This window comes from Furipterus horrens, unplaced genomic scaffold, assembly GCF_987537825.1.
Source record: "Furipterus horrens unplaced genomic scaffold, mFurHor1.1.pri manual_scaffold_3, whole genome shotgun sequence".
NCBI lineage: Eukaryota > Metazoa > Chordata > Mammalia > Chiroptera > Furipteridae > Furipterus > Furipterus horrens.
The window spans coordinates 63,070,914-63,085,451 of NW_028327173.1; the positions used below are offsets into that span (position 1 = coordinate 63,070,914).

The 14,538-nt window shown below is 37.3% G+C and overlaps 1 protein-coding gene across 1 annotated transcript in view; it reads left to right on the plus strand.

Annotated features, from left to right (window-relative positions):
- Window positions 1–2,777: 2,777 nt before the first annotated feature.
- Window positions 2,778–14,538, plus strand: part of PRKACB (protein kinase cAMP-activated catalytic subunit beta) — a 111,511-nt gene continuing 99,750 nt past the window's right edge. The window contains exon 1 of the mRNA XM_090269672.1: window positions 2,778–3,065. Coding sequence (XP_090125798.1) covers window positions 3,020–3,065 — 46 coding nt within the window. The 5' untranslated portion in view covers window positions 2,778–3,019. The remainder of the gene's footprint in view (window positions 3,066–14,538) is intronic.

The window sequence follows — 14,538 nt, forward strand, 5'->3', positions numbered from 1 at the left end:
CAAGGATATCTGCTTTCATCTCTCTTATTCAACATAGTAATGGAAGTCCTAGTCATAGCAATTAGACAAAAAGAAGAAATAAAATGCATTCAAAGTGGAAAGGAAGAAGTAAAACTATCTTTATTTGCAGATGACATGATACTGTACATAAGAAATCCTAAAGACTCCATCAAGAAACTACCAGAACAAATGAATTTAGTAAAGTAGCAGGATACAAAATTGATATCCAGAAATCAGTTGTATTTTTATATGCCAATAATGAGCTATCAGGAAGGATGTTGGGAAAATTAGACAGATATGTGCAGAAAAATAGAACTAGACCACCTTTTTATGAAACACACAAGAATAAATTCAAAATGGATTAAAGACTTAAATGTTAGACCCAAAACCATAAAATTCTTAGAAGAAAACATAGGCAGTAAAAATCTTGGACACTGCTTGTAGCAATACTTTTTCTGATATATCTCCTCAGGCAAGGAAAACATAAAAAAAAAACAATTAACAAATAGAACTATATCAAACTAAAATGTTTTTGCACAGCAAAGGAAACTAACAAAATAAAAGACAATAGGAGAACACATTTGCCAATGCATTTGCTATGAGGTTAATATCCAAAATTTATAAAGAACTTATAAAACTCAACACCAAAAAAAAAAAAAAAAAAAACCAGACAATCCAATTTTTAAAAATGGGCAAAGGACTTAAGTAGACATTTCTCCAAAGAGGACATACAGATGGCCAATAGACATGAAAAGATGCTCAATATCAGTAATGATTAGAGCAATGCAAATTAAAACCATAATGAGATATCATCTCACAGGGGTCAGAATGGCCATCATCAACAAATCAACAAAGAAGTGCTGGCAAAGATGTGGAGAAAGGGGAACGCTTTTGCATTGTTGTTGGGGAATTTAGACTGGTGCAGCCACTTTCAAAAGCAGTATGGAGACACATCAAAAAATTTAAAATGGAACTGCCTTATGACCCAGCGATTCCACTTCTGGATATTTAGCTGAAGAAACCTGAAACAACACTAATTCGAAAGAACATAAGCACCCCTGTGTTCATTTCAGCGTTATTTATAATCATTAAGATATGGAAGCAGCCCGTGTCCATCAGCAGATGAATGGATAAAACAACTGTGGGACATTTACACAATGGAATACAATCAGCCATAAAAAAAGAAGAAAATTTTACTCTTCGTGACAGCATGGGTGGACCTGGAGAACATTATGGTAAGTGAAATAGGCCAATCAGAGAAAGACAAATACCATATGATTTCACTCATATATGGGATCTAGTGAACAAACTGAACTAACATGGAAAATAGACAGACTCACAGATAAGAGAGCAGGATGACAGCTCTGGTGGGAGGCTGGGAGGAGGAGGGACAGAGCAAAAAGGAAAAAGTACACATGGACATGACAACAGTGTGATGACTGGGGGTGGGGCAGTCATTAGGGGATAAATGGAAATAGAAAAATACAATAAAAAATCTGACATTTTCTCGGCTTACTTTCAAGTCCACAGTATCCATTTAACACCTACTGCCTTGGGAATACAAATAATTTATGTGATCTCTACCCTGGGGAAGTTAGTTTTGCCTTGTCTTTTCTTTCTTTCTCTCTTTCTTTTAAATATTTTATTTATGTATTTTTTGAGAGAAGGAAAGGGAGGGGAAAAGAAAGGGAGAGAAACATCATGTGTGACAGAAACATTGATAGATCGGCTGCCTCAACATGACCCCCAACCGGACAGCCGCAACCCAGACTTGTGCCCTGACCGATTCCAACCCGAGGCCTTTGGCTTTTAGGAATGATGTTCAACCAACTGAGCCAAGCCGGTCAGGGTGGGATGTTAGTTTTTCTTTACTAAATACGGAATAAATGCTCACAGCGCCAAGCTCAAGAAACTTGCAACCAAAAAGTACGCTAGTGCCACATAAATTACCCGTCAAGTAAAGCTATTAGCAAATTTAAGTTCTCTGAGATGTGTATTAATAAAAACGCAACTACCAATTGGAAATGCGTTTATTTTTACATCTACACAGACAGCTGCTACATACAACACCGCACATCAATAGGCATTCTGCAGAAATAGTAAAATGTTCCTTTATCTCCGCCTGGGACGTCTGACAAAACCTGGCACAGCGATCCGCGAAACCAGAGTGAGTAAAAAATTTGCACTGGAAACATCAAAGGGCTTGTGACTGAGAACCAGGAGGACAGCGTGGTGGGCTCAGGGAATACCTGCATCTGCGAGGCGAAGAAAGGCGCCGAATCACGACAGTCTTTAGCTTGGAGGTTGTTTCCACGGATGACGCTGATCAGTCCTAATGACCCAGCGGCCAGAAACAGGGATGTCACCTCGCAAGTGATCTACCCCACGGCGCGGTTCTCTCCGACTGAGGCTGTGGACAGGCGGCCTTAGAGAAGGGGGAGCCGCGCCGATGTAGGGCACAAAGCAACCCAAGTTCCCGCACGGCTTCCCATGGCGCCGCTCCAGGCACTAGAGACGCCAGACTCTCGGGGGTGGGCATCCGGACACCAGCTCAGACGACAACATCCGGCTCTGCGGGCCGCGGCCCTGCTAGTCCAGGCGCCCAGGGTCCATCTCCGCGGGGTCAGCCCACCTCGGTCGGCTATCCGCGTCCCGGGCCTGTACGTCACTTCCGGCACGCGCGCCCGCCAGTCTAGAGGGACCGGCCCGGCCCGCGCGCGCGGCTGCTCGGGGGCGCGCAGGAGGGCGGGGCGGGGGAAGGGGGAGTGTCTGCTTGCGGCCGCCGGTCTGTCCCGCGGCCGCTACCGCAGCTATCTGTGCTGCCGCCCGGGCAGAGGAGTTCGCTGAAGCTCCGTGCTCAGAACCGCCCCAGTGCTCCCGCCGGTATTCAGGGCATCGGCGCCGGGAGCACTCACCGCTCTGACCAGTGCTGAAGCGGAGTTGCCTCTGCCTGTGGAGCGGCTGGGACGGCCCCAGCCCCCATTCCCCTCCCTGACCCCTTCTTTCTATCGCCCCTGTCATGGGGAACGCGGCGACCGCCAAGAAAGGCAGCGAGGTGGAGAGCGGTAAGTCAAGGGCCAGGTCTGGGGACCCTCCGGACTGGCAGGCGCGGGGCACCAAGCGCTCCCCTGGGTCGATGCCTCGAGGCCGCGAGCATGGTTCAGGCCTTGCAGCCACGATCGGGAGCTGCTTGAGGGGGCCCTAGGGACCAGCTACCTTCCTCGTCTACCTCCCTGCCCCCAGGTCCGATGTGAGGGCTGGGCGCGAAGGGCCAGATGGAGAGAGGAGGGAGGGAAGCGGTCCCCGGGACTCCCCTTCTCACTAGAGCGAGGGGGACTCACTCATTCTGAAACACTTCCTCAGATATGGTTAGGATAAAGAAGTACCTTGTATCGAGCCAACACTCGCTTCCGGCCCACCCCCACCCCCCTTCTTTGAAAGCCACAGGTAGTGCTGTGGGCAGAATTGGCTCTTTTCCCTCCATCACCGTCGGAACCCGACCTTATCACCTGGCTCTCGCAGGTGACATTAATCCTGAGTGCGAAACTATGTTTTAAAGATCCTTCCTCTTCAGAATAGGAATGGGAAATATGATAAAACTAAACAGGCAACTTTGTCAACTAGGGGAAAAAAAGCAGTGCAGGCTTGCCTTTTCTTAGGACACTCAAGAATCTGCTACAGTGTAAAACTTAAAGGTCACTCGGAGTTGAAGAGATTCCAGAATACGGTGGATTTCTTCTGGGATCTGAAAGCGTAGGAAGGCAACACTTTATATCAAACAGTAATAATTTTTTTAAAAAGAAAAAAACATGGAAATTGAATTTTTGTATGTCTATACAGATATATAGTGGGGGCAAAAGAATAATAATGTTCCTGCCACCTTTTAAGTTCTTCTAACTGGGCTAATAAATAAGCATGAGACAGATCAACAGTAGAAAATCTCCAAAATTATTACTGATGTACGTTTGGGGGGTACCATAAGATATGAAACCTGAAGACACATTGGGCAGTTGAGGTTTATATACCATTTTAGATAAAGGAGAAGTGGGCAGAGGTCTGGGATTTGAAAGAAAAAGTAGGCAGTTTGCAGGTAGATGAAAAGAGCAAATATGTGGAAAGCAAATTCTTCTGGGCTACCCAGAAACAGTGGGAAATAGAGGGAGTTTAATGAACAGTTTGCTACATTTCTCCTTGTCTGATACTTCTAGTTAGTTTATGTAAAATGCTAAGGTGATGTACTTTTCCTTTAAGCAAGTTTTTCTATCTAAATTCCTTTAGGCAGGTAAAGCAGGAGGGTCAAAGTTTCTTTCTGAGTTTTTTTTTTTTTTTTCTTTATAACCAGCTTAAAATCTATATCACAAAATGCATACTTTTTGATGGCAAAACTCTGGTCCCCCTCAATATATACTATATCAGGATTATTGTACAAAAAAATTTATTTGCCTTTGCCAGGTTTAGCTCAGATTTTAAAATTCAGAACGACCAAATCACAAATGGTATTTGTTGTATCATCAGGAGTGAATTAAATCTTAGCTCTTGAAGGAATGCCTGATGATTTATTCCAGTTTGTGTAAACAGTTATTTTTTAATGTTTCTGTATTTGTAACTTGTTTAGCATGAAAGAAAGTGTTTTTTTTTTTGTTTTTGTTTTTTTGTATCATTAAAGCAAAATTGACTTGGAAAGATTTAGTCATTCATTTTGTTTAGAGTTAAATCAGATTATATGGTGTATGTTTTACTAATAAGGGGTTGGTTTTAATCTGCAGAAAAGTTGGATGTACTATCATATAAATTATCAATGAACACACTTTTGTGTTGTGGAGATTTTAAAAAGTCATTGTAGAGGTAGAACTTTCATTATATTTTTTAAATTGCACAAATGCAGTCACTGTACTATATTATAAAATATAAAGAATGCAGAAAGTGTCAAGTATCAACTGAGCCTGATGAGTTGTCATTTTCCCTTTTAAGTTAAAGCTGTATAAATTTAAGCTAAATCCTGTGCTAATTATATTACAAAAAGTGTAATTGGTAATTGAATCATATCAGTGATTTTTATTAGCAAGTGCTGGCCTATACAATGTTCATATTTTTCATAATGATAGTAGACTCTTCTGTGATCTATATGCAGTAGCCTCACCTTATCTACAGTTTTGCTTTTTGTGGTTTCGGTTACCCATGGTCAGTTGCATTCCAAAAATATTAAATGGAAACTTTCAGGAAAAAAATTGACAAGTGTTAAATTTGTGCTATTCTGAGTAGCATGATGGAATTCTGCACCATTCCACTCCATCTTGCCCAGAACTTGAACCATTCCTTTTGTTCAGCGTACTCGCTACCTGCCTGTTAGCTCCTGAGTAGCCATCTTGGTTATCAGATTGACTGGTTATCAGTGCTCATCTTCAAGTAACCCTTATAATAGCCTAATGCCTTGTCACAATACTTACATCATTCACCTCACTTCATCTCATCACATAGGCTTTGTACCATCTCACATCATCACAAGAAGGGTGAATATAGTACAGTAAGATATTTTGAGAGAGATCACTTTCGCCTTTTATTATGGTATATTATTATTTTTATTTCTTATTATTATTGTTAATTACTATGTCTACTTTATCTATTAAACTTTGCCATAAATGTGTATGTATAGAAAAAAAGAGTATATATAGGGTTCAGCACTATCCATAGCCTCGGGCATCCACTGGGGGTCTTGAGAACATATACTCTATGGATAGGGGAAACTACTCGATTTCTGTTATTAAGTTACCAAACCAATTCACCCCTAGGCAGTAATAATTTGAAGCTCACAGCTATGGGATAATCTTGGAATATTTACAGAAAACAATGGGAACTTCAGATGTTTATCTAAACATATTTAAATTGTTCCAATGAATAAATTCTTTTTTAAGCTTTAACTATTAGTGACAGCTTGGTTCTTGTTTGCCAGCTTTATGTGAGTTTATTAATGGAAACCAAAGGTCATTATGGTTCTTTGAAAAAACCCTGTGAGATGATAATAGAAAATATTAAATGATGTCTTATAGGGATAATTATTTGAAATGTAACAGGTTGATCAGTCTGTAATTTTTATTTGGAGCAACATTATCAGGTATGTGTTGCTGCTGTTCGATAGTGAACAAAGAAATGTTATTGATATATCTTAAAACGTAATGAAAGAACAACTTTACCAATTAGATGGTTTATTTTAATTATTCTTGAAAATATATACCTTTCAAAATTTGAATGTTGTTATTGAAACTTCAGTGGATACATAAAAGCATACAGTTTTAGAAATATAAGTGACCTTAGAGATCAGCCTGTGTAATCATTCCATGTCAAAGCCAAAGAGCCTGACCTCTGAAGAAGCTAGAGTTGAGATCATATTATTAGTGATATCAGAGTGAGGAATAGTCTGGTGCCCTGACTCCATTCTGCATCACGAAGTAATCAATTAATATGAGGTCTGTAGGTATCCAGCCATGTTATAGGAAAATTAGAGACATTTATTGAAGGAGATACAAGATACAAGAAACATTGGTCATAGGACAATGACACCTCAGTCCCCTTCAAAGCAGGCACCTTGGGACCTCACACAGTTCTCCCAGTCGCCCTCAGCTGCCCCGTCGTATTTTCCTGAATCTCATCAAAGGTCTGAAATCTCTTCCCTTTCAAAGGTGATTTTAGTTTTGGGAAATGCCAGAAGTCACAGGACCCCAAATCTGGGCTGTAGCGGGAAGAGTTACCTTGGTGATTTGATGTTTCGCTAAAAAACTCTGCCCTGGAGGTAATGCATAGGTGGTCCTGTTGTCATGATGAAGCTGCCAATCACCAGTTGCCCATAGCTGTGGCCTTCTGAACCATCCAAATAGCTTCAGTGGAGGAATGTTCAAGCTTAATGCAAAATTTGTTGCTGTACTCAGTCATTGTCCTATGACCAATGTTTCTGTATCTCCTTCAATAAATGTCTCTAATTTTCATATAACATGGCTGGATACCTACAGACCTCATTTTGAATGTGACGGCCACACAGTACACATGCCCACTCAGCGGTGTCTACTGCCCCCACTGACTAGTATGGTGAAGACATCATTGTTCGCACATGCACATTCCAGTCTGCTTCCCTTGGCTGCCAGGTTACATTGATGTAGCACAAACCATTTTTGTTATAGTAACAGTGATTGGACTTTTAGACAGACCTCATACATATATTTTCCAAATGTCTACCAAGTATATTGGTTTCATTTGGACATCCTGTGAGTTAAAGCTCAAGAAATTTTCTATCTAGCATAAGAGGGAAACTGAACATATAAAAGTTAACTGGAAAGCAATATATGATAAGCACTAACCTTATGGAAATTGAAGTTAGAACTCTGAAAACTACCAATAGGAAAATGTTTGATTTGAAAAACTGATTTTAAAATATATGTTGATTGACATTTGAGGTTTGATTTGGACCATGTTTCATACAGGTGATGTTGGAGCTTAATTCTAGAAATATTCCAGAAGACTGAAATTGGGCATAAAGATATTTGAGAATGGTCTTCGTTATCTTTGACAATCTGGTGCCTGTATCGTATTCTATTGAAATTTATTCCTCTGCTATTAAAATTAAACATTTTCTGGAGTAAGACTTAAAAGCTAGGGGGATTACATTCTCATCTCTACAGTTTTGGAAGATAACATTAAGTTAGGTACCTCTTGTACTGTAGTGAACTAGGAATTTGTATTAATATATCTTAAAACTTAATGAAAGAATAACTCTTATCATTACATACTTGTTTTGTGTGTATTTAAAAAATTACTCTTGAAAATAAATGTTTCAAAATTTAAATGGAGTTATTCAAACTTCACCTAATATGCAAAAGCATAACGTTTTAGAACTATGAGTATATAATTCTCTGAGAAGTTTTAGACTCTTGTCATTCAAAATTGTTTTAATTATCCAGTCTCTTACTTTTTCGTGGAGTTACAGTCACCAACATAAAAAGGACATGCCACTTATTTTAACCTGGTAGGGTTTTTGTTAGTTTACTTCATTTAAAAAACTATACCTCACAGGTTGCCTACAGGGCTTTATATTACACTCTCATGGCCTGTGGGGGAAGTGTTGGTGGAGATTTGGATGTAAATCCTCCCATGGCTCCAAGTGGTAGAGCCACATTGTGTAACCTAGTGTTTACATAATGACCTTCAAATGTTTTCCAGGGTATCTCTCTGTCTTAAGAATTTAAGAGAGAATAGAAACTAATCAAAGAAAGTCACCAGTAGACTAGGTTCAACCAAAATTCAAGTTTCATAACAACTACATTAAAAAAAAATTTTTTTTTAATTGATTCTAGGTGGAGGGGAAAGGAGGGAGAAAGAGGGAGAGAGACATCAATGTGAGAAACATCAATCAGTTGCCTCTTGCACACGCCCCAGCTGGGGACCAAACCTGCAACCCAGGCATGTTCCCTGACTGGTGGGAAGCAACCTTTTGGTTTACCGGACGGCTCCCAACCAATTGAGCCACACCAACCAGGGTATAACTACATTTTTTTTGAAGGCTTACTATGTTCCAGGTTCTCTAAGTGCTTTGCATGAATAATTTCATTTAATCTTTTTAATCCTATGAAGTAGTTTATTTTATTTTTTGAATTTTATATTTGAAAAGATGGAAGGTCAGAGAGCCTAATTGACTTGGCTAAGGTTGTAGGGCTAGTAAGTCAAGGAGCAGCATTTGAACCTAGGCAGCCTGACTCCGGAACCTGAAATCCTAACTACTGTGCAAAACAGCTCCGTGTCCAGTGGAAAAGCTGGCTATATGATACATAGCTTAGACTTTACTTTGTTTCAGTTTAATCATCAATCATAGAAAATTTTGATTCTTCCAATAATGCCTTTATTTGGATATATTAAATGAGAGTTGTTTTTTTCTTACAGCAGTCTCTAGATTCTAAGTCAGATTAAATTATTGTATTTTTCATTCCGTAAGACACACTTTTTTTCCCCCAAAAGTGGGGAGTAATGTCTGTGCATCTTATGGAGCAAATATTGCATCACAGACCATGATGTGTATTACCTGACCTGTCAGCGGTGGGGATAGCTGTTAGAAGAGGAAGCAGTGGGCCCATGTGAAGCCCCTGAGGACGCTTAAATGTCCCACTTTACTGCTGAATCTCAGGGCGTCTGGTCAGTATGAAGATGGCGAAGAAAGTGGTATCAGTGATTGTGAGCAACTGAGCTTTGTAAATTCTGACACTAGCGATGATGAGTTCTTGGGGTTCCCAGGAAACTAGAAGAGTACTTGCACCTTAAAGTCTCTCCTCATTTGTTAATGACAGTGATGATGGTTCTTAATACCACTGTTGACTGCTGTTCACTTCACATGGTTAATTTTAGTACACCTTTTGGTTCAGATTTTTTTCTTTCTTTCTTTCTTGTTTTCCTCCTCTAAACCTAGGCATGGTCAGGTATGTCTTATAGAGCAAAAAATACGGTAATTTTATATACCGAAAGTATTTATTACTATTTGTATTTAATTATTTTTTGGTAAATGTATGCCTTTTCTTCCTGTTAAGTAGCCAACCAAAAATTACTATTTCGACTTGTATTGATATTTTTTAAGTATTTAGTAATTTGCTTTTTGCCATAGTTTGAAATAGCACTATTCAATCATACTTGCTGCTGTGATGGAAATGTTCCTATCTGTGTTGTATAATGCGGTAGACACTAGCTGTATGTAGCTATTGAGCACTTGAAATGTGGCCAGGGCAATGGAGGAACTGACTTTTTAACTTATAGGTGGCTGTTAGTAATTGGTATGTTGGACAGCATAGATGTAGAACATAGCTGTCTTTACATAAAATGAAAATGCTAATGCATTGTTCCATCATTTGGGGAATTTGTGGATCCTCACAAGCGTGTGTAGATCAACAAAATTCTGGATTTATCTTTTCTTGTACTAGGAATTAACTTATTTCTTCAGCATTTTCTCTGAATAACCATTTATAAGCTTAGTGAACAGATTATTATAGTTTAGTAATTTGTATATAATTTGTAACGTTAACTACAAAATTAACTTTCTTATTGGGTTCTACTAGAATTAAAATTTTGTAGCTTTTAATAATGAATCCCAGTGAATATATTTTTATTGAAAATTTCGTATTTTAAATGCTGATTAGGAACAAAGCTTACTCATCTTTAAACCTTTCAATTACAGACTTTTTTTAAAAAAGGAAAATCAGTAGCAGCTATTTGTTCTAATTCACTGGAATAGCAGGAGTATTTAGGAATAGTCTTCCTTTGGTTAAAAAATAAGAAAAAGAATTAAAGAGTCAAAACAAACAACAGTATTATTTGAATGATAAATACATATTAATCCAGTTTTGTGATTCATTTTGTGCATATTATCTACTTCATAAAATTATCTTATGTTTAGGAACCATTTTTCTTGTTCTCCTGGTCAGTGACCTCCTCCTAGATATAAAAGATTGCTGCTTTGCATTGCCAGCAGCAGGATAATTAGAGGCATGAAAGACAGCTTCAAAAAAAACTAAGCTCTGGCTGAGCGGCAAAAGCTGCACGTGAAAAGATCCTAGGTAAGATAGGGTAGCTATTTAGATCCTGTCAGACAAGAGTTGACCACAAATCATTTTGATATCCTGTTGAATTAATAAAATAAAATAATTAGTGTAATTTATAAAAGTATATATCTAGGTGATAATAAATGTCAGTATACATATGAGATCAAATTTCCTCAAGGGAAATGAATCTTGCTTTTAATGAAAAAAATTGTGTTAAATAGAAAAATGTGGAATTTATGGGAGGTAGATATACCCAGGTCAGTATCATATAATTTTGAGTATTTTACCTTAATTTTAAAAATAATTTCTTCAATAATATCCTATATAGTTCTTTTCTTTGTTCATCCATTCATTCATTTATTCTATATAATTGAGTTTCTAATATATGACAGATTCTAAACAAGACTATGAAAATAAAAGATTGAACAGAACACAGTACCTGCTCCAGAGTACCTGTATTCCAGAAGGAGAAGACAGATATGTCAACAAATTAATAAAAGAAAAAAAAAAAAACCCAGCTGTTACAAGGCTTTCATAGAAGTTCAGTGTGGGCACCAACTGAAAGTATGGTCATTTATACTAGAGTGGGGAGGGTGATGTTCAAAAATTACTTCAAAGAGGAGGTGAGCCCTGAGTTGAGCATTCAAAATGGTAAATTTTCAACAGCAGGACTGATTACGGGGGAAATGTGTTCTGAGCAGAGGGAGCCCAGAGTGACCAAAAATGCAGAGGCATGAAACATCATGGCCTCTTCAGGAAAAGGAAGTAAGTTGTACATTATGACTAAATGATAGAGGATGGGGTTAGTGGTAGGGAAGAGGAGAAACTGTATAATAAAAGATAAGATTGAAGATATGAACAGAGGCCATATAATGGAGTTTATCTCATAGACATTAGGGAGCTATTATAGACTTTGAAATAAGGAAGAGACATAAAATTTGGTTTTAGAGGAATTACTTTGGTGGTAATATGAAGATGAGTCACCATGGAACAAGGTGGGTGGAGGCAGGAAGATCAATTAGAAGACGTTCTTACTCATATGAGGGGCTTTTCGGGTCTAAATCAAGATGCTAGAGGTAAGGATCTAAAATCTGGGAAATTTGTAAAAGAGAAATGAGTAGACTGTACTTAACTGATAGCATTTGGGGAATGAGGGAAAGAAGGAACTAGAAGTGACTCCCAAGTTTTTAGCTTCTGTGTCCTGGTGGATGGGCTGTGATGCCAATAATGGAGTCAGAAATGAATACAAGGGGAAGAGCAGATTTGAGGGGCATATTGAACTCGGTGTACCTACGGTATTTCTGAGAAATGATATCTGATTGGTTGTCTTAATGTGGAAGTTCTTTTATTCTCCCAGCCAAAGTATGTATCCTGTAAGTTATTGAGCTTTGTAGAATCATGTGGAATAGTGGAAAGAACATGTAAAATATAGGGCAAACATATATTGTATTAAGAAAATATCAGTTTTCTTCCCCTAGAGTCTTTTAAAATAGATATTATAAAGTTAAGGTGTAATTTAATGGTAAGAACATGAACTTAGAAAAGAAAAATCTAAATTCTGTTTCTTAATACATTCTGTTGCTTCACTTTGGACAAGTATTTTAATGTCTCCATGCTATGCTATAAAGTTAAGAAAGATGGGTTTGATAGAGAGGATGTGATGTCTTCCAGCTTTATAATCCAACAATTCCAGTGTATTTATTAAGAGGAGAAAAATGGACATTTTAAAAGGAGCAAGACTTGGGAATAAATTATAGAAGGCTGTCACAAAATAATGCAGGTAGAGAAGTGGTAAGTGAGCTTCTGTGTGAGCAAATATATGAGAATTATTTAGGGAAATTTTTTGATCTGTACTTAAAGAATGATAGTCTGTGAATTCTGACTTCAATTTCTGAATCACTGTTTGATCTTTGATGTTGCTCTCATGTTCTGCAGCTAAAGGGACTGTCTGATTTTTGGTCATCAGGAATATACTAGAAATAAAACATAGAGTGTTCTACTCTTAATATAAACCCTTAACATACAATGTTTAGTGTGATGTTTTGTATATAACAGATGCAGAGAAAGTTAAGATCATGGGACAGCTAAGAGGAGTTAAGAGAAAGGAGGGTCTCTTGTATGAGAATAAATTAAAAAAAGAAAAAAAAGAAAAAAGACCTTTAATCTAGAAAGGTTAGGGCTACATCATTGAAGTCTATAAATCAAGCAGTATAGCCAGAAACATATTGGATTGTTCACCTAAATTTGAAACACTACATCCCATGAGCTATTCCTTAAAATTTATAGAAGTTAGTTGTAGAGCAAATAAAAGAAAGTACAGTAAAACGTTGATAAACTAAGCTTAGAGAATAAATATATTTAACTGATTTGTAATCATTTATGTTAAAGGTAAAACATTTGTGCTTCTAAATTTAGATAGTATTTTGAGCAATTGCTAGACGAATGTAATTGGTTTTTTCTCTTTTTATAGGTTTTGTTACCCCTTCAGTTTTTACAGCTACTGAATGAATCATAACTATAGCAAATAGACCTTCACCTTTTTCTAGTATTGAGGTTTATTATTATAATGCAAATAATAAATTATTTCCCCTGATGTGGAGGTATAGCATAAATTTTTATATTTTAATGTTATAATTCATCCATTTATTTATTTTTTAATTTTTGGAGCATGGGAGCTAAATAATTGTGTGTATGTAGCTCATAGTCTATTGGAAGATCTAGGTAAGTACATGAGAACATTGTAGGAAGTATAGTATAGACTGTTCCCTGTAGTAATTATTTGGTTGGTCAGTTTTTGGTTATAATGTAAGTTAGATTCAGTAATGCTCTGTAACTATGCAGTTGATTTTCTGAATCAAGTGCGGGACTCTTATAAGAAGCAATATTTACTAGTTGGTAATTCACAGTGATGAATGATGCACTAGCATATTTGACAATAGGGCTGCCTTAGAAAATCCAACATAGATGTCAAATCTTTATCTGACTTGCTGTAACAAGGTGTTAAATTCCAGACTTTATGGTCATTGTTTAAGGTTGTGTTCTCTGTTGTCTACTATTAATATAATGTTAACTTTTCACTGACGTCTGAAACTTTTCTTTTCCTGTAAGACAACTGTTGAATCTAAATCTTTAAGTGTTTAGCAAATCTATATTTACCATCTGGACTTGTCCTCAAAAAAATTAAAGATTCTGTCTTGAGATCTTATTATTGTAGGGTCTTAACAAAATGAGTATTCAATTTCTATACCATATTATTTCTGAGTAGTTAACCACATAGCATCAGCAAACTGTTGTTGTATGTGAACCACAAACTTGAGAGAACATGTTTATACAGATATTACTTAGCGTCTTTTGTAGGAACCAATTGTACCGATAATTTAGTGCTTTCAGTCTAATCCTAGCTCAACTCTCTAGATGAGTAAAAGTCATGAAAAGTTAAACTGGGGAAGAATACTAATTCCTTTTTGGGGCTGTAGTCCTGATGTTACCAAATAAAACATAATTTGACTGATAGAATGACACAAAGACATAAAAGTCTTTTGTTTGTTAGTCATTCTGTCTTCTAGTCATTCTCAGTTCGTACTTACTGAATACCTACTTTGTATCAGGTACTGTGCTCATCTGTAAATGCAAATATGAAAATAAAAGTAAGAAAGACTTGGCTTCATAAGCTGAGGATAGATACATACAGATATTTATGATAAAATTTACAATGATACACAGGCACCTGAGTTGATACCTGGGTAAAAATAAAAAATGGTAGTTCATATAGAAATAAGTATAGAATTTCTGCAATCATATTGGGAAATAGACTGTAATTGAAATAGAAACTGGCTTTGAGTCCATTTTGTAGATGTTTACATCTATAATTGTAGCACTTATACCACTACATTGATTTTTCTGCTGTTTCTCCTACTACATATTGTGATCTGTAAGGGTAGAGACAGTATCTACAGTGTTTAATATTTTT